At 37.3% G+C, this 19418-nt stretch overlaps 1 protein-coding gene across 1 annotated transcript in view; it reads left to right on the top strand.

Annotated features, from left to right (window-relative positions):
* The window catches only part of Nav3 (neuron navigator 3), a 583384-nt gene that overhangs the window by 335940 nt on the left and 228026 nt on the right, over positions 1–19418 (top strand). Inside the window, exons 3-4 of the mRNA XM_038314956.1 lie at positions 10476–10593; positions 11236–11288. Of these exons, the coding sequence (XP_038170884.1) occupies positions 10476–10593; positions 11236–11288 (171 nt within the window). The remainder of the gene's footprint in view (positions 1–10475; positions 10594–11235; positions 11289–19418) is intronic.

Raw genomic sequence — 19418 nt, 5'->3', positions numbered from 1 at the left:
GTCCCCTTTGTGTGGTGGGCCTCACTTCTCCATCATTTTTCTGTAAGCTTCATCCATGTTTTTTGTTGTTGTTGTTGTTGTTGTTGTTGTTATCATTGCCAGCTCTTTTTCTTTAAAATAATTCATTCTTAAAAATGTAAGAAAATTGTCTTACGAAGAAACATTTTTAAGGTAATTGAGATCTATTATGTGATTTTTAGTTGGAAGATAATCTACTCTTATTTTTATTTTGAAGTTATAATTGGCTGAAACAATATAAGGGATACTTTATTGCTTGTCACACCTGAATTCAGAGACTATTTCTGCAATATTAGAGGAACTGGGCTGAGAAATTGAAGCTGGGTTGTTAAAGCTCTGATGATGTCCCAGGGTCAATAGATATGAAGCAAACAGATTTTTCAAGACTGGCTCATTTATTGACTCAATAAATGCAAAAAAGAATTTGAAAGGAAGTCATTAGACTGCATGTTGGCTTACAAATCTACTTGCCTTCATAGGCCATCCATTTATTTTCAGAGGTTATTCATTAATATATATTCATTGTTTAAAAAACTTTACAATTGGGAAATATGTAGCTATGCTGTACTCTTTAATGGTAAGCTTATTACATGTGTATTGTGAAGGTATCTATTATACCTAAAGCTTTCAAATGGATGTAATAAATAGTTTTTTAAGTGATGCTCAATATCAAGTTTCTTAGGGATTTTGTGATTTAGTCATTTTTTTCCTATCATGAGTCCGAGATATCGGAGTCTGCATTGTACGTTTAAAGGGTTTTAGTTAGTTCACAGTTTGGAGACTCAACAACATGGAAGAAGCTATGGTGACGCTTCCTGTGGATGGATGGATCTCCCCATGGTAGATAACAGCATCCCTGTGGGCATTGAGAGGAGGAAAATAAGGTGCTAATCAAGAAACCAAGTGACTAGGCAAGGGTCAGGTTTGTCTTTTATGACTACCCTCTCATTAGTACTAACTCAAGAGTCTAGGAGAATGATCCCCTTTAGTGGCATTTCTCCAGTAACCTAAATACCTTCATCTAGGCTCCATCTCTTAAATAACCTTGTGCCTGCATAGCCACAAATAGGACCGAGACTCAACATGAGCTCCTCAAGGAAAAACCACATCAAAACTTTAGCAATCTGCATCCAGAATGGCAATTCACTGATCCTTTGGTCCCCTGAGTTCTGTAGCCAATTTAAGGTTCAGCCTGTGATCAACTCTCTCAAGCTAAGCAAAAGTACCTTGTCTTGTGTTTTAAGTGATTACCAACTTTCTTTATTGATTGTGTCCCACCACTCTTGACTTCTTCAAAAAATTAAAGTCTACAAGACTTTAAAGATGTAAGCAGAATGTGTAGTTAGATCATCATGGAAAAGGGGTACAAAGACGTTACGAGCCAGGGGTAGTAGATATCTATGGCAAAATGTGTTCGTCGGACATGACAGGGCTCATTATACGTTCTGTGAAGCTGTTACTTTATTCACAAGACCTACACAAGATTAAACCAGCCAACATGCTAGCAGGGATAGGAGAGGGGATCATGGAGTCCTATACCTCTGTTGACAAAAGTGGTTGCTGAAGTAGGGAGAGCCAGTTTTCTTCAGGGATGCTGACACTGAGCAGCTCCTCAGGAAAGATGGTCTTACATCCATTCCCATACAGCACTATGTGAATTCAATGGGTTTAAAAGAGCACACGAAGTTGGTAGGGAAAAGTGATGGAGAGCAAGGGAAGAATTGGTGGGAAGGGAATGGTAGATAAATTTAATCACAACATACTATATGAATGATTTATTAAATAAAAATGTAATATATCATTTCTCTCAAGCCTAAGGTTTTGTACCATATGAAAGAATATGCTGCTCTGTATTAGAAGTGGCTTTAGTTCCTTATGGGTTAAAATTCAGTCTTTGAGAAAAAGACTTACTCATATCCGGGTTCTTCCTTTTTCCTCTCTCTCTCTTCTATCTGAAGCTATTGTCTGGTCAGTGCGCAAGATTGCTGCTTTTGGTGACAACACCACCATTGTTCATAAATGCCCAGATGTAATGATGCCTGTCAGACTTGAGTGACCATACACTGTCTGCACCTTCCTGGCCTTCCTACTTCCCAGAGTCAGGTCCATTTGCCTGCCTGGATTTGACTTCTTTTATCTCTGGGCTCACTGCTTTCTTTCTTGAGAAGATGCCTGTGGAAGGTGCGGGGCATGAATTCTTTCCTACGCTCTGGCATTGAACATTTGCTTTATCTTCTCTGGGCCAAGGGCTCCTGTGAAACTCAGCCCAAAGGGATGCCCGTCCGTTTCTTTCTCTGGTCCTTCGTTTCCTTCTAATGTTTGCTTCCAAGGAATGCTCGCATCATTGGTCACTCTCCTTCAGCCACTCTTCATGATCTCAGTGAACCTATTCGTTTGTTGTTCTCTGAGGTTTATACACATATATAAACTGTAAGTATTATGCTTACAGTTAATATCAGTGCAAAATAATTTTGAAAATAGAAAAGCCCATTTTAAATATCATTACTAAAATATGAGCATTCAAGCTGATAGACATGTAAACTAGCGTTGTAATCATGAGCCTTAACGTCTCTTGAAACCCAAGAGATATTTATTAATTTATAATTTGTTATCTTACAATAGATTAATTTTAATTCTAGAACAAGAAGAGTGTCTGCGTCTGGGGAACAACGGTTCTTTGAGGAATGTAGTGTTACTGCCTTGGTGCAGAGAAGAAAGGGGTGTGGGATGAAGTAAGTGCAGGGTGACCTTGACTCACCCGACGCTTGGAAATCTAGTCACACATGCTGCATTTATAAAACATATCAATGGTCATCTTGTCTTTCATTCAAATAAATCTAATTCCAACAGAAGAATCTCTATAGCCTCCCTTTCTTGGACTACTTGACATTCATTAAACGTAAATCATTGCATCGATATAAGTAGCTTAGTGTTATCTATGGAATAATTAGAACAGGCCTAATTGTTCATATGTAGCTGAGTGGCAGGTTATACATAGCACACTCAAAAGAACTAAAATGAACTTGCAAGTGGTGGTGGCGCACACCTTTAATCCCAGAAGGCAGGAGGCAGAGCCAGGCAGATTTCTTTGAGTTTCAAGGTGAGCCTAGTCTGCAGAGTGAATTCCAGGACACAGAGAAACCCTATGATAAATTTAAAAAAGAAAAAGAAAATGAGCAATGGCTTACACAAGAGCAGTTTACCTGGATGGATTAAAAGGCAGCGTGTCACAAACAGATGACCTGAGCTTGTAGAGTTTGAACTGACAGCTAGGGAACCTGTATGGGACCCACCTAGGACCGCCACCTGTGGGTGACAGTTGTTTAGCTTGGTCTGTTTATGGGGCCCCTAGCAGTGGGATCAGGACCTGTCCCGATCCATGAACTGGCCTTTTAGAACCTGTTCCCCATACTTGGATGCCTTGCCCAGCCTTGATGCAGGGGTAGAAGCTTGTTTCTATCTCCATTTGATATGCCATGCTTTGTTGATTCCCATGGGAAGCCTGCCCCTTTTGAAGGGAGAAGGATTGGATGGGAGGGTAGATGGGAGGTAGGCGAAGGAATGGGAAGAGCAGAGAGAAGATAAACTGTGGTTGGTATGTAAAATAATTGAAAAAAATTGAATAAAAACAAAAATAACAATAAAAAGCTGTATGTTTTTGCCAGTAACACAAATCAAGTTTAGGGTTCTGTGGGGCATCAGAATACATCTTCCTCTGATGTTATTTTCTGTGATGGGTTCATGTCACAAGATATATATGTACTATTCATATGTGTTGGCTTTATATCATCTTTTAACTTCATAACAAAACAGGTATTTTATATGTATTATATGACATATGCAGGAACTCATAGAGACTATGGCAGCAGGTACAGGACCTGCATAGGAGAAGGCAGATGGGGTCCCAGGGTTGAGTGGAGAAGTGAACACAGAACCCGTCCCTCACCCAGAAGCTATCTCCAATTGATAACCACTCAAAAGAAAAGTTAGTTTTCTCCAACTGAGTCTCACTGGGTATACAAACCACACTCAAGGACAAGTCTTTGTGGTCAGCAGTAGATGGCCAGCACTAAGTGAACTCAATGGTATTTTTGTAGATTATTTTTGTTTCATAATAATTTGTCTGGGATTTTTTTTTCTTTTGAACCTTATAGTCATTTTTCTTTTTAACCTTAAAGTCTTTTTTCTAATATTTTGTGATTTCCAACTTTGTTTCTAATGGGTTTTCTGTGAGTGGGAATGCATGTGTGTCTGCCTTTGTATGTGTTTTCTGTGTCTTTTCCTTGGCCCCCTTTCTTCTGTTTGTTTTATCATATTCTGTTTCATTTGCTTTTTACTTTTATCTTATCTTAATTTATTGTTACTATTACTTTAAATGCCTGCTTGTTTTCGAATGAAAGAGAGAAAGACTGTGAATTTGGGTGGGTAGGGTGGGACAAGTGAGGAGATCTTAGAGGAGTTGGGGAGGACCAGCCATAATCATAATGTATTGCATGAAAAAAGCCTCTTTTCAATAAAAGTGAAATTAAATAATAATAAGGGCATATTCCTAAGAGGCCATTACAACTTGTAACTGATTTTCTTAATTGTTTCATATTATTATAATTAGATGGATATCTTAGGTTTAAGGAGTTAACAGTAACTATGGATCTTTAAAAATTATTACAAATGGATTAAAGACCTTAATATCAATCTGAACATACAATTCTCATTATAATGAAAATATATATTTAAATAGCAAACTAGTTATAATATATTTAACACTTAATAAATGTATTAAGTGAAAGGCTATGTCAGATTTCATTTACACTTTAGAGAAATTTTGTTCAGAGATAATGGTAATATTGCCTGTTTTGTGAATGAGGAGTCCCTGGTACTAAGTAAATAAATACTCAGTTAGTGGACCTTACATGGATGGGAAGTGATAGAACTAAACTTAATGCTGTAGAATGTGTCATCTAAAAACGCATATTATATAATAGGCCAAAAATTTACGTTGATGCATGATACCTTTGACTTATTCTAATTAATGTAAATGAGTTATATATGCATAAATATACAATATATGTATAAATAATTGTAATATGATTTCTGATTAGTTTTTGATCAATGTAATCTTATTAATTTTTATCTAATTTCCAAAGTATAATTCATAGAGATGTATATACCATTTGTTAGGTAAAATACTTGAAGAACACTTACTTTGGAAAATAGGAGTTAGCCATATTTGAAGCTTTTGAAACATTGGCCTAAAGCTTGGCAATGAAAATACTCAATGAGTTTGAATAAGAAATTGCCAAATATTGAGTTTATATTCATTTTACATTACTCCCATTTATACGAGTTTCTTCACTCAAGAACTTCTATTAATTCACAGTTTAATCCTGGGAAATATAACATTTCCTAACTTAATCAGCTGGAGCTGAAATGTTTCATAGAATGACTGTGTTGTATGTTAAAGAACCAAAGGAAGCTGCGGTCCAAACCCAGCATCAGAACATAATTTATCATCCCTCCACATCTGTTTGAACAACAGAAGTTAATGAAGGTTGACAGGGTTGTTTGCATTCTTTCTCATCAGAGCATAAGAGAAAGTTGACTAGTGAGTTTTTTGATTTCTTACCATGTCTTCTATTCATGTCCATTCCCTCATTGGAGAGACACCTCCTTTTCCCCACTGTGTTGTAAGGAGGCTGCTTAGCCCTGAAATAACCACACAGAAACTGTATTAATTAAATCACTGCTTGGCCCATTAGCTCTAGCTTCTTATTGGCCAACTCTTACATATTAATTTAACCCATTTCTATTAATCTGTGTAATACAAAGTGGCTGTGGCTTACTGCCTAAAGTTCTGGCATCCATCTCTGGCAGGGGTACATGGCTTCTCTTTGACTCCACCTCCTTCTCCCAGCATTCAGTTTAGTTTTCCCCACCTACCTAAGTTCTACCCCGCTATAGGTCCAAAGCAGTTTCTTTTTTCATTCATGGTAATCACAGCATACAGATGGGACTCCCACATCACCACTGTTTTCCTCAACTCACATAGTTTCAATTTCAGAGTTTGAAGAAACAGTCTGGGTATGGTGGTGCATGCCTGTAATCCCAGTGCTTGAGAAACCAAGGCAAGGAGATTGCTGCACTTTCAAGGTCATCTGGGGCATAGACATGAATTTGAAGTTAACCTGAGATATATAACAGATCTTTTATAAATAAATGAGTAAATAAGTAATCTAGATAAAATATGTTTTAATCATTTATAATATATAATTATATTTTGTGCTGTAATTGTTTTATGTTTTTCCAGTTATGACATTCCTTTGGGATGTACAATTTTCCCCTCTCATGATTTCCTCATAGGCTATCATTTCTTTTACTTACAGAAAGTATATATGTTCTTACAAAAGGATAATTAACTAAAAGTTTGTGTGTGTGATTTTTTAACCAGAAATGAACTCTCAGTTCATTCATTTAGTTACTGATTTTGCTGATGACAATGAAAGTCAGGGCTGTGTTCTAAGCATTCTTCCAGGCAAAGACCTCAGGTGTGAAATCCCCTGGAGAAAATCCGGAAGCAAACACACAAGGTCTGCCGGACCAGCCTGGGGCTTTCTTATCAGTAGTTAAAGCCAGCCAACTGGCTTCCATCTGTTTGCCTAAATTTCCTGAAAGAGTCGTACACATGGTAAGGCTCTTTCAGCATGCATTGGTGGGTAAAACCATTGTTTTGTTGTTTATATACTTCATTCAGTTTGCTATTTAAAATGAACATTTCCTTTCATGTTAGCTAGTGTCCTCCTAAAATAAAATCCAGGCAGCATGGAAGGTGATGCAGTAGCCTTTAGTAGAGGTCCTGAGGTGACCACTGTACTTCAATCCAGTCTTGTAGTCAGGAGGCAGAGAACCCAGAAGCCGCACTTAATTAGAAGATAAGCATCTGACAGAAGTATAGAGCCAGAAGTCAGCTCTGCATGTTCTTCAGCCTTTGCCCTGGTTTTTCCAGTTGCTTCATCTCCATGAGGTAATAATCTGAACAAGTACTTACTCTTAAGCTAGCCTAGCAGAGAACAGCTAGATGTCACAATGCTGGCCCTGGTGTCAGGGAATTCTTTGGGAGTAACTCTGTGTCACAGGCTTTATAGAGGTGCTACTTTATTCGTCTTGGCACAGTTTTGTGATGCAAGGTTTATTATTTACCCTATTTTACAATTTAGAAAGAATGGGTAACTTTGCTAAGTTCACAGTGGTGGTGAATTCTCCAGGGCCTCATATTAGATTTGTCTGACTCCAGACACCAGTCTTTTAAAGTCAGCCGATGGCTCAGTGACCCCTGCCTGTGGAGAGGCTGCTACAATCCAAATGAAACTCAGACCATTCTTCATCTGGAATGGTGAACTTAGAACTCTACTACTTGGATGAAGTGCAAATAAAAGGAGAATGCTAAATGTTTTAAATTTAGAAATCTTTACAAACAGCAAAAGAAATCTTTTCAGGCATGCAAATATAAAACAACCGTAAGTTTCACCAAATAAGTGGATATGAAAGGACTGCCAAATAAATACATTTAGAAATTGTTCACATTGTGATTTAGAGAGAGCCATGAGTCATTTTCTTTTTCTTTATTCTTGTGTCATACAATACATCCTGACTTTGGTCTCTCCTGCCTCCCTTCCTCTTAGTATCCCCCCTATTTCCCCCAGATCCACTGCTCCTTCATTTATCTTCAGAAAAGATCAGGCCTCCCAGGAATATCAGTTGAACATAGCATAACAGCAAGCAAAAAGACTAGGGACAAATCCTCATATTGCTGGGCGAGCAACCCAATAGGCAGAAAAGGGTCCCATGAGCAGGCAAGAGAATCAGAGCTTTGATACTTTACAAATAATACAGATCATAGATATGAAAAATCAAGTGGCACTTACCAACCTATTCTTTCTTACGTATCTATATACCTTTAATTATTCAAACAGTGACGTAAATAAAAATCACCAGATATACCTAAGATGTTACTTGATATTTTCTAAAAGTATATCATCTATATGTTTTCATACTTTTGGAATGTTTCTACTTAGTAATACCCTGAAAACATTTATCAGGCCCACATATATGTTTAACCTATAAATTATCAGTGTATTAGTTTTCATATAAATATTCAGTTATAAATTCAGTAAAATCATAGTCAGAAATATTAATTATTCTCTGACAGGAGTACTGAATTTTCTCTGCAGTATGCTATCAAGAATATTGATGCAAATATACATGAAATGACTTTTAGAATTTCTGTTAAATTGTTATTTTAAAAGCAAAAATTATAGAATGCAGTTTTAATTTTGTACCTAATATGGTATTTGTCTGTGTGTCTGTGTATCATCTATATGTGTCTGTCTGTATATGAGTATGTGTCTTTCTGTGTGTGTGTCTGTGTTTTTTGTCTCTGTGCAACCCTGTGTCTGTCTGTCTGTCTCTCTGTCTCTTTCTCTGTGTATGCCTGTGTGTAATATGTGTATAAAAATGTGCTAAAATGTTAAACTGTTGTTTAGGCATACTCCATACTCATTATAGAACATTTTGTAGCAAGCTATCAAAATTATGAAGGGTCACAACTTTTGGGAAACCTTCCCAGTTTTGTTTTGTCTCATATACTTCTGATTTACTAATTACAACGTATGTATTTGTTTTCTCAGTAGTCAGGTCTTGTTGTCCAGCTCTGTATCCTTAGCTATTCCATAGGTTCAAACAGGAGGATCACAGTGTCTATGCTTGCGTAAGCCACAGCATAAACTCAAGGCTCACCCAGTCACGTTAGGGAGAGCTTATCTATAGCACAGTGATAAAATATTTGTCTTGCCTATAAAAGGTACCAGATATGAGCTCTATTATTATAAGAAAACAATACTTTTAGCTTATTTAAATTTTTTATTTCATGTGTGTGAATATATGTTTACCATATACTTAACTGGTTCCTAAAGAGGACAGAAGAGGGAATCAGATCCCTCAGAACTGGAGTTAAAGACAGTTGTAAACTGACATATGGGTGCTAAGGCCCTAACCTTGGTCCTCTGCAATAGCAGTAAGTGCTTTTAACCCCGAGGAGTCTCTCCAACACTAAATCTTTAAATAGTAGTTTTTCACTTTGTTGGCCTTTGTTGGCCTTTGTTAGCTTGTGACCCTGAGATAAAACTCACTCTCTTGACTTAGGCAGTACCTATTTCAGACATCCTCAGTCAGCCAGTTTCTCCTTAGACTCTGCATTTCGGGAGCTTCTTCCTTGCCTGGGTCACATCCTCTGCAGGGAAGATTCTTTCATGGATTTCTCATATCCGAGTTTTATCATCCCAGCTCTGATCCCACTATTTCTTATAACACTTTTGTATGCCTTTTAAAACTGATTTGTCTTTTAATCGTGTGTACCTACGTATGTCTATGTATGGGAATATGCATTGGTGTGTATTGCTTTCGGGATCCAGAGGAGTGCATATGAGTCCTGGGGTCTTAGATGACACAGCAGGTGACAGTGAGCATCCCCAAGTCGGTGCTCTGTTAGAACAACACATACTCTCAACCTTGGAGCCATGATTCCAGCCACCTTTGTCTGTTTCTTGTTTCCCCTTTCTCTTCTGGTTTCATTTTTTTTTTTAAAAAATATTATGTCCTATCATAATCTACCTTGTAACACAGTTACTAATGAACCACCATGCAACTGAAACATCTTCAAGCCTAATAGACTAATACTGTTTTAAGAAGTAATGTGTGTGTATGTGTATGTGTGTGTATCTATCATGACCAGCCAGTTGCTTTAATCACCTATTTGTAAACCAAATTGCCAACCCTGTGATTTACAATACACTTTTCTGTTCTGTATTGTAATTTTAACTCCATTTGCTGCCTCCCTGTTCTAATACAAACATATTTCAGGAGGTTTAAATAAGAGATGACAGTCCAAACAAAATATCTTAGACAAGAAGGCATTTGCAATTATTTCATAAAAGGATGCCAAAATATTGTCACATATAGTATCTCAGATGGCAAATTCAATAACTTCTCTTCAGAGAAACACATTTTTACAAAGTTCCTCCATAAATCAGACCAGGTGGCTTCCCTTTACACAGACAGGATTATTTTCAAAATAAAGAGGGGGAGGGAAAGAGCAAAGAGAAAACCCAAACTGGTTCCATTAGCGATCTCCTCCCGAGTCAGCTGGGAAGGGAGTTTTGCTTGGTCACAACTGACTAGTCCATGGTTTTGAAAGGAATGATTCATCGTCCTTTGAAACAAGAGATAAGTGGGGGAAAGAGCCGTTTAAAAATGACTTTACAACTGTTTCCTTTGGAGCTGTGACTTCTTTAGCTGGAATGCGATCCTGAACGGTTTCCCTCCGAGTCTCGCATTTGCCTTGAGCAGTTTTCTTGTCTCTCTTCTCCCACGCCCCATCTCACTTCTTCCCTCCCTCTCTTCCACAGATTTACACTGACTGGGCCAACCACTACCTGGCAAAATCTGGCCACAAGCGGCTGATTAAGGATTTGCAGCAGGACATTGCAGACGGGGTCCTCCTGGCTGAGATCATCCAGATCATCGGTGAGACCTGCCCTCTGACAACTCGGAGGGGCTCTCTGCTCTCTACTCTTTTGCTACATTGTAGTTTAGGTCTGATGCATACAGAGTCGTCTCCTGTGTCCAAGACAGGAGTGTTCCTGTCTCCGATTTAATTGAATATGTTTACGTGAGACTGAAAAAGGCATTCTGGCCACACTCTGCAATAGCTCAAACTGTGTCTTTACATATATAGCATTGTCAGAAAGGAAAGCCTCATTAAGCCATATGCCTCCCATGTGCGTGTTTCCTTAACCGGAGGAGCTCATACACTGAGACTCCTTGAAACTGGATCCTGATCCAGCAGGGACATTTGTGAAAGGTTTCATGTCAGCAGTCATTTGGCACAGCTGGAAAGCCAGCAGCGACTTCCTCCTCACTCACTCACTTTTTCCCCCTTTTTTCCTTTGCTTGATTTGTGCACATGAAATTGTTGGCTGATAACAAGTTGGCTCCCTTGTCCCTGGCTTGGGAGGCTGAGTAGGGGAAACAGTGGCATTTCTGCTTGGTGTTTTTAATTTTTTATTTTATTTTAAAGGTCGCCTTTTTCCCCCTGTGCGTGTTTCACTTCATTGCTTAAGCATGTTGTTCTTTTTTTCTCTCTTTTGTTTTATTTCTTGGATTTAGCCAATGAGAAAGTGGAAGATATCAATGGATGTCCTAGAAGTCATTCTCAGATGGTAAGAATCTGATTTCTTCTCAATCTCTGCACTTAGCCCCATTTCCAAGTTAACTGCATTTGCACCATTACTTAGAGATTTTTCTGCATGCCTTCCTGCTTGTGTAAGAGACCATGGGATTCCATTCTGCCCTCTGCATTTCTGTGTGCTCAGGGTCAATGAGGAAGCACCATGCAGTGGGGAATTTGGACTACTGTGTAACATGTTCCTAGGTGTTTATTCTGACCCTCAACTTCTTTTTTTTTCTTTTACTTTTCTTCTTTTGTTTGTTCTGACGTTTTATAGTTTGCAATTCTTTATACTGGGCTTTCTGTCAGTAAACTTGATTTCCAGCTGAAAGTCACACGTTTTGCTTGAGCAGCTGTTTTAACTAATAGAGCTAGCCATGTGCATTCTGGAAGTATAACTGTGTTACTTGTTCATCACCTCGAAGTTCAGTGTGAGCACATGGGTTCTTGCCACCCTTGGGAACTGCTCTGAGGGTGTGCTGTAGCATATACTCAAAACAATGGGCGATTCTGAGATAAGGCCCATTGTAGCTTCCAGGAAGCCCTCTGTCTGAAGGCCCCTTGCTCCAGCTATGTCTCCCCTTTTCCAACTAGCAAAGCTTAACATTTATAAATAAAAGCATAGATTGATAGGCTGCTGAGTTAAAAAAACAAACAAACAAGCAAACCCTAATCACAAAGCCACAACTTCATTTTCTGGGGTTAACTGAAGACAGAATGCCTCCAGTGAAGACATTCCAGGCAGTTTCCAACCCGAATAACAGCCCAAGTCTCTCCAAGTGAGATTGCTTCAGAGAATACTCCTGTTAGCACAATGTAGGCATTTTGAGTGTTTAATGAATCCCTGTCATGGGTTTGTTCAAAGGAAAAACTCATGGAATTCTTAAACCCGCTGACCTGCTTCACTTAAAGTCAAAAGACTGAAATCCAATGTAATAAAATTTTTATTTTTCAAGAGTGATTCATTAGACTGCTTAAAACTTGAAAACTCAAAAAAAAACCCTATTAAAATGTCATGATCTATAGTTGTTGTGATAAATAAAATTTACCATAAAAGATAAGGTCTCCATAAAAGATTTCAGCTTTATGGGTATTTCCTGATCTAATTACTCTCAAAGTAAATGATTCTCTGTGGAAATTAATTACATTTGCTTTGTAAAGTTTTACTGTTGGCATGCTACAATAGAATAACTGCAGATTCTGCTGCAATAATAGTTGTGTGGTGTTGGAAAAACACACAAACTCTCTGGGCTTTCTCAGTTGCAAAAGACATGTTAATTGAATGTTTTTATTTATTATATAAAAAAATTAGTGCCTATATATACACTAATTAACATAATATGCAAATACAGAGTAATTTTATGAGTAGCATATGAATGGATTAACACCTGCTCAAATATTGTAATGGCTTTCACTTGACAAATTTGTCCCTGGAACTCATGTATGTGTCCCCTTAATCCTAAAACTTGATTGTGTTTTCATTATTTTAACAATGAGAAAGTAGTAGACACTATAAATGGTTTTAAATCCAGATCAGTGGTTCTCAACCTTCCTAATGCTACAGTCCTTTAATATAGTTCCTCACGTTTTGGTGACTCCCCCCACCATAATTTTTTTTGTTGCTACATCATAACTGTAATTTTGCTACTGTTATGAATTATAATGTAAATATCTGTGTTTTCTGGTGGTCTTAGGTGACCCCTGGGTCATCTGACCCCCAAGGGTCGTGACCCATGGGTTAGAGAACCATCTACTCTGATATCTCAATTTTACACTGCTTTTTGAGGTTCTGAACTCCAGACAAGCTCATACTTGATTACAGGGGAAAAAAATCTCCAAAGCTCAACATTAGACAGGCAATCCTCTGATGTTTATCTAAAGTATCTGCGCCTAGCATTTTTACACATCTGAAAAAGTATCTCAGCATAGACTTTGTTACTTTTGTATGGCTTCCTGATTGTTCTTAGCCCCGCCCTGCCATGCAACAGTTGGTATGCATGGTACCCTTGCTTCTGAAGACAGAAAGAAACCCAAAGATTCGAAAGTGATGATCTTATGAAAACTGTGGCTTCCTCCCTCGAAAGTGTTAGATGGAGTTGTTATATTTCGTCTTGAGTGAGGATGTCTTGGTTTATTTCTTTCTGACTGGTTGAACTTCAAATCTGAAGTTAGCATGGACTCTCCATGTTAATTCAGAAGAAAAGCTGTGAAAAAATGTAATGTCCGACTTGACTATTTTTGTGACTGTTCTTTAGAGTTTTTATTGGCACTGTGTGATTATTAAGTACAAAACCCAGACTAGAGCCGAGACCAGAAAGAAAAGACAGCTAGGTATGGCAGCATGACTAGGTGAATGGATCAAGTGTCTGCTCTAGTCAGGATGCGGCTGAGTGTTATGGCACAATGCAAGGTTCCACCTCAGTCACAGAGTGCCATCCTTGCTCACAAGAAGGACTTTCAGCACATCTTACATATCCTGTCTTTTGTCACCCTGGCTTCTGTGTTTAGTAATAACAAGAACAAGAACAAGAGGAACAACCAAAGAGGACAAAACCTTCCAGTACTATATTATCTGGATTTATATTTCATGCTCTATGGCCACTCTAGAATCATTTGAAGCACTTAATACTAGAGTTTCTGGTGACATGAAACTGCAGTGTATTGATCCATTTTCATAACAACCAGGTAATTCACACTTAGTCACTCTCTGACACAAGCCTTAAAGGAGCAGGGAGAGGGACATTTGACTGAGGTCCAGATGAAGATCAGAGTTGCAATTTATCACTTATGCAGAACAGCAACAGAAATGCATGGGGAAGAATAAAAGGACCCAGGAGGGAGGGATCATGATGTGTTCTAGAACGAACTCTGTGATTTGTGTATAGTTAGGGATGTATGAAGGGGAAGACAGAACTTAATCATGGAAGGGCCATGTAAAGAGCTTATGTTGGTGTTTTAAATCAGTAGAGGATAAATTGGATCACTTTTAATGCTTGTCTATCAGATACAAGTGTTTAAAGTTGCTTACAAGGCTACCTGAAGATAATAGAATGTATATTAGACTTCAACTAGATGTGGAAAATGGCAAAGAAGGGGAATTTTCAAACACTTCATTAGGTTTTGATTTTTGATTTATTTTTATTTTTATTTGCCAAATGAGGAAGGTGAGGCTCACAGGTGAAAGGGAAAATGACATGTCTATATTTTGACAGGTAAATTTGATGCCTGTTGGAACATAAAGCAGGGAATAACTAGGTTGCTACCTCGAGCTTCTATCCGAGGAAGCTACCATTTCATACACAGGTGATGGATAGCAAGGAGGAAATCTTGAAGGAGGCCTGTGTAAATTTGGGGGGGGGGAAGGTTTGTGATGGGGGAACATTAACATTGATGAGGTAGGAATCAGGCGAGGGAGAATGTTGAGACAGCCCTCACAGAGATAGTGGGTCACAGGTGTAGCTTGCTAATGCTCAGGGTCAATGTTATAGTTTAAGCTACGGTGTTTACTTCAGCACAAATACTGACTAATATGAGTTGAATAGGATATAGCAAATGCTGTCACATGCTACCTATTCTGGTGGTTATGCTGGAATGAGGAAGTCAGCTTTGGTAATCAGATGAGTGTCCATAACCAATACAAAAGGATCCTTCTACAGAGAGATAGTCTATTAAGTTGTAATGGCCACTGGTACCCATTGAATTACACATCACTTTTAGGGGATCCTATCAAAGAGAAAAAGGGAAAAGATGCTTGAGAGACATCTTGGCTGTGGGGAATTTTTTTTTTAGTGGTGGGAAAAGACGAGAAGAAGATTGCAGTAGGGACTAAATGGCTCAGGTCATAAGACCTTGCTGTTCTTATCTAAGATTCAGGTTCCATACCCAGGACCCCAGTGGTAGCTTGAAATGTCTATCACTCCAGTTACTAGGATTTGACACCCTCTTCGGCATCCATGGGCTTCAGGGACACGGGGTACGTAGACATACGTGGAGGCCAAACACTCATGCACATAAAATAAAAATAAATAATCTTTTAAAAATAAGAATGGAGCAGTAGAAAGAGAAGAGGAAGCATGGCAGCAAAGATGTAAGTGATGGTATGAATTGCTAAAGGAAGTGGCATAGGAAGAAATTTTGAAGTCCTTCTTGAAGATTGGTTGTTATGGAAGGATTTAAAAAACAAAGCAAAGCCATTTTCTTCTATGTCATGTTATATAAGTCATGGAGCATGTAAATGTATGAAAAGGTTATATTTGAAGTAGAAATTTAAATTGTTTTAGTAAGGACCAGATGTTTAGATAATGCTATTATACTTTTTTGTTATTCTTTATTGCTTTTCCTATAATAAAACATTAATAAAGATATGTACATTATACGCTATGAACTATAAAGTACATTATGAGATAAAAACAAATTTATGTGTGTACATGCATATAAAAGAATATAACAATTGTACTTTAGATAGCATGGTCCAGACGTCACATATTTAAGAAAAATATGAACTTATCCCATTTGAAATATCTGGCTATCCCACTCTGGGTTTCAAAGAAATAGCTATGTTTACCAGTGAATTTCAGTTCATCATTATCTTGAAACATAGAAATAGTTTTGTGGGGTCTGAACAAACACTATATTTAAGATCATTTGAACATGAAGTTATTAATATGGGTAACACCTGTTGATTCATTTCTAGGTAGGTATTACTCAAGATCTAAAATATATGCTACATGACATAACTTTGCGGAGCTTACATGAGGAAATAAATTTGTAAACTGCAAATACCAGGAATATCCTGGATGCTTAATAGACTAAAAATAGCAAAAGAAAAATGCCCAACATTTATTTGAAAGGCAGAGGCACAAGTGTGAGATTCTCAAAGAAGAATCTTAGACATGTAGGAAAATTGTTTTGAAACATTAGTTTTTCTTCATCTTAAGATAGACTGTTATATTTAGGGATCTTCAGAAGTGCCCAGATGATTTAGGAATTTGATGGTTCGAAATCTTTGCCAGGCAAGAATTATTTTCTCTGACATAGTTGAGGATTAGAGATGTGTGGCTGAAGGCTCTGTAGTGTTGTTTAAACTGAAGTCCTCTATGTGACCCTATTTCTAGCTCAGCTGTGGTTTAATCACAACCTTTAGCTGCACTCTTTTTTTCTTTTATCATCTTCTCTATGTTATTGTATAAAATTTTGCTGATAAATGATGTTTTGGAATGTTTTTCCCTCTTGATTTCTTTTAAAATGGGTCCTAGAAGATGGAAAAGTAGAACTTAGTGTGCCCTTCTATATGATTCCATGATCCATAAGCTACTAGCTTCTAAAAGAAATTCATTCCAAATTTCACAGACATTTTACCCACTTCTATAGTTAGTTTGGTTGGGAAGTGACCCACTCATGATGAGAATGTGTCCCATATTTTCACCAGTTTTGTGCCCTTCAAAGTTTTAATACCTTGAGTCACTGCCTGTGACTGTTGTTCTCTTGAGGCTTCTTTACATAAGATAAGAAGAGAAGCTTTTAACAGAATAGCGAAGAGATAAAATACTAGAGTGCTGTTAAATTTTAGGAAAATTTATGATAGGCACACTCTAGGATTCCATCCCGTGAGTGGAAACTCACAGGAATGTCCAGTTCCTAACTTTAGGTATCCGCATGGTCCCCCTGCCATTTTGAAGTTGCTCATTTTGAAATGGTGAGATAAAACACATGTTTTAATGCAAATATTTCCATGGAAACACCACAGGAAAATTATGCTTCATAGTTCTCTCACTGATTTCATTGTTTCCGTATCTCATATTTGGAAGGAATATAATAAACTGATCTTTTAGTGAGCGTATGTTTAAGTTTTGAGGCTTTCATCCTGGTGGTTTTCAAAAGTAAAAGTCTCAATAGAGTTACTTGACTTTTTAGTCAACTGCCAAAATGTGTTATATGGGATGAATTGGTCGAATTAATTCTCCTTCTGGCTGTGCTCCAGAAAAGGGAATTGGAACTTGGCTCTGTCCTGCTATGAAAAAGAGTGGACAACCAATATCACGGTCCATTGGAATTTTGGTTTGATAGCATTTATGTTTCTTTTATTCTTAAAAAATATGATTTTTCTTAGCAACATTTTGTCTTATTATGCAAGTCATTTTTTATCTTTATAGATGTTTTAATTTGCTTTCATCACAGGATAAGAATGATATTTCCTAAATTGCATTAGATGCAATAAAGACAAGCAGCAGTGAAGCAGGAGACATCTTCTCTACGTAGTCTCAGTGTACCATTTAAATGCTGGCCTTTCAGCAGATACATGTTCAAAACTCAGTAGATGGGCCCAAGATACTTGCTTCTCAAAATTATAATTAAATGATTCTAACAAGAATTTAATTAATCATGTGGATAGCCATGAACAAAACTTGTATTACATTTTGTTAAAAACATATTGTTCATATTTCATGTGTCAAAGAAATATTAGAATTTAATTTCTTGGAATCCAAATTTTAGAGGTGGTCCTGAGAATTTGACAATTTGTCATAATAATTTGTTGATTGGTTCTTTTTAACATACAAATACACGCACACATACACTCCTGGAACTAGATGGTTTGTTTACACTATTTTGTCATCAGAACAGCACTACATAAGAACTAGGCCTCAACGAGAATACATGTGGTCCATATTGAGTAAGTGTAGAAACTGTGGCTTGAACTCATGCCTCGGTCCAAGCCTGACAACTTTCAGATTTGTTTATACAAATGGTATGACAGAATGCAGTCTGGAATTTAGGCCACTGGATTTTTGGCCATTTCTCTTCCCCCTCCTTTGACTTAAAACACATTAATTTTAATAGAAGTTTTAGGCATGTAGCAAATTTCAAAGTTACCAAGGTTTTCCCTAGACTTTCTGTTGATATATTCACATGCTCCCCAATTATCAACATTCCTCATTGTGGCAAGTCATTTGTAATGGATTGATTGCTTTGTTACACCCTTACCATTCACAATATCTTACATTAGTGATGGTTTAGGGAAAAGTATATTGTCTTGTATTCAGCACTGAAATAGTTTCAACTCTCTGAAAATCTTTTATGGTAATCTTCACATGTTCCTAATCCCTAAAAATTATGTTCATTTACTATTCCCTGAAGGCAGAGGCCTTTCAGATTGGTTTCTTTCATTTAGCTGTGTGCATTGAATATCCCTTCACATCATTACCTGATCTGATAACTCATTTCATCTTAGTGCTGAATATCATCCTACTGTGTCTGTGTTTGTATTATTCAGTGTTCATCGTTAGCTCATTGAAGGTTATCCCGTTGACTTCCAAGTCTTGAGAAGTCTGTATGAAGTTGCTAACATTGTCTTTGGGCAGATGTTTATGTGGACATGTTTTCCTATATAAACTGCTTGGTTAATAGCCGAGATCACTATTGCTAGATTATACATTTACGTAAGTTTGTATAGTTCTGTAGAACAGTGCCGCTACCTACAAGGGCCTCAGCAGTTCTTGTATTCCTATTTGGAATGGAAGTTCAGTTCTATATACCTCGTGAGCTTGATTTGTTCTACATTTTGGATACAGTAGTTAGGTATGTAGTATTAGCTTATTTAGTTTTAATATGGCTCTCTGGTGACCTAGGGTCACAACCAACTTTTCATATGCCCTTTGCTGTCAGAATGTCTTCCCTAGTGCTGCATTCTTTTCAGAACTTTGGTTCCATCTTCTTATCAGATTGTTTTCCCTATTTTTGAGGTTTAAGGGATCTTTGTGCATTTTATTTTTAACAAACTTTATTATAAAAACCTTCCAAATACACAAAAATTTTACACACAAAAATTTAATAGACCCAAACTCTATACAACTTAATGAACTTCATTGCAGTAAGAATTGGCATTTGACGTTGAAGCCGGAGCTTTACATTAAATTTTTTGCTTTTACTATTGGATATATTTTATATACTTACCCCCTATCAAAATAAAAAATAACAAATCCAAAACAGAATTGGAACTATGAAAACAATTAGCTTTATGTCCTCTCTCATAATTCATATCTACTTTATAAATAATGTATATCTGAAATGTATAGAAATAATGTATATGTTCAGTGTATACATTTTATTCAAATTTATGTATCCC

This window comes from Arvicola amphibius, chromosome 17, assembly GCF_903992535.2.
Source record: "Arvicola amphibius chromosome 17, mArvAmp1.2, whole genome shotgun sequence".
Taxonomy (NCBI): Eukaryota; Metazoa; Chordata; class Mammalia; order Rodentia; family Cricetidae; genus Arvicola; species Arvicola amphibius.
Note: the sequence above shows the minus strand (reverse complement) of the source record. Positions and strands in the feature narration are given on the sequence as shown.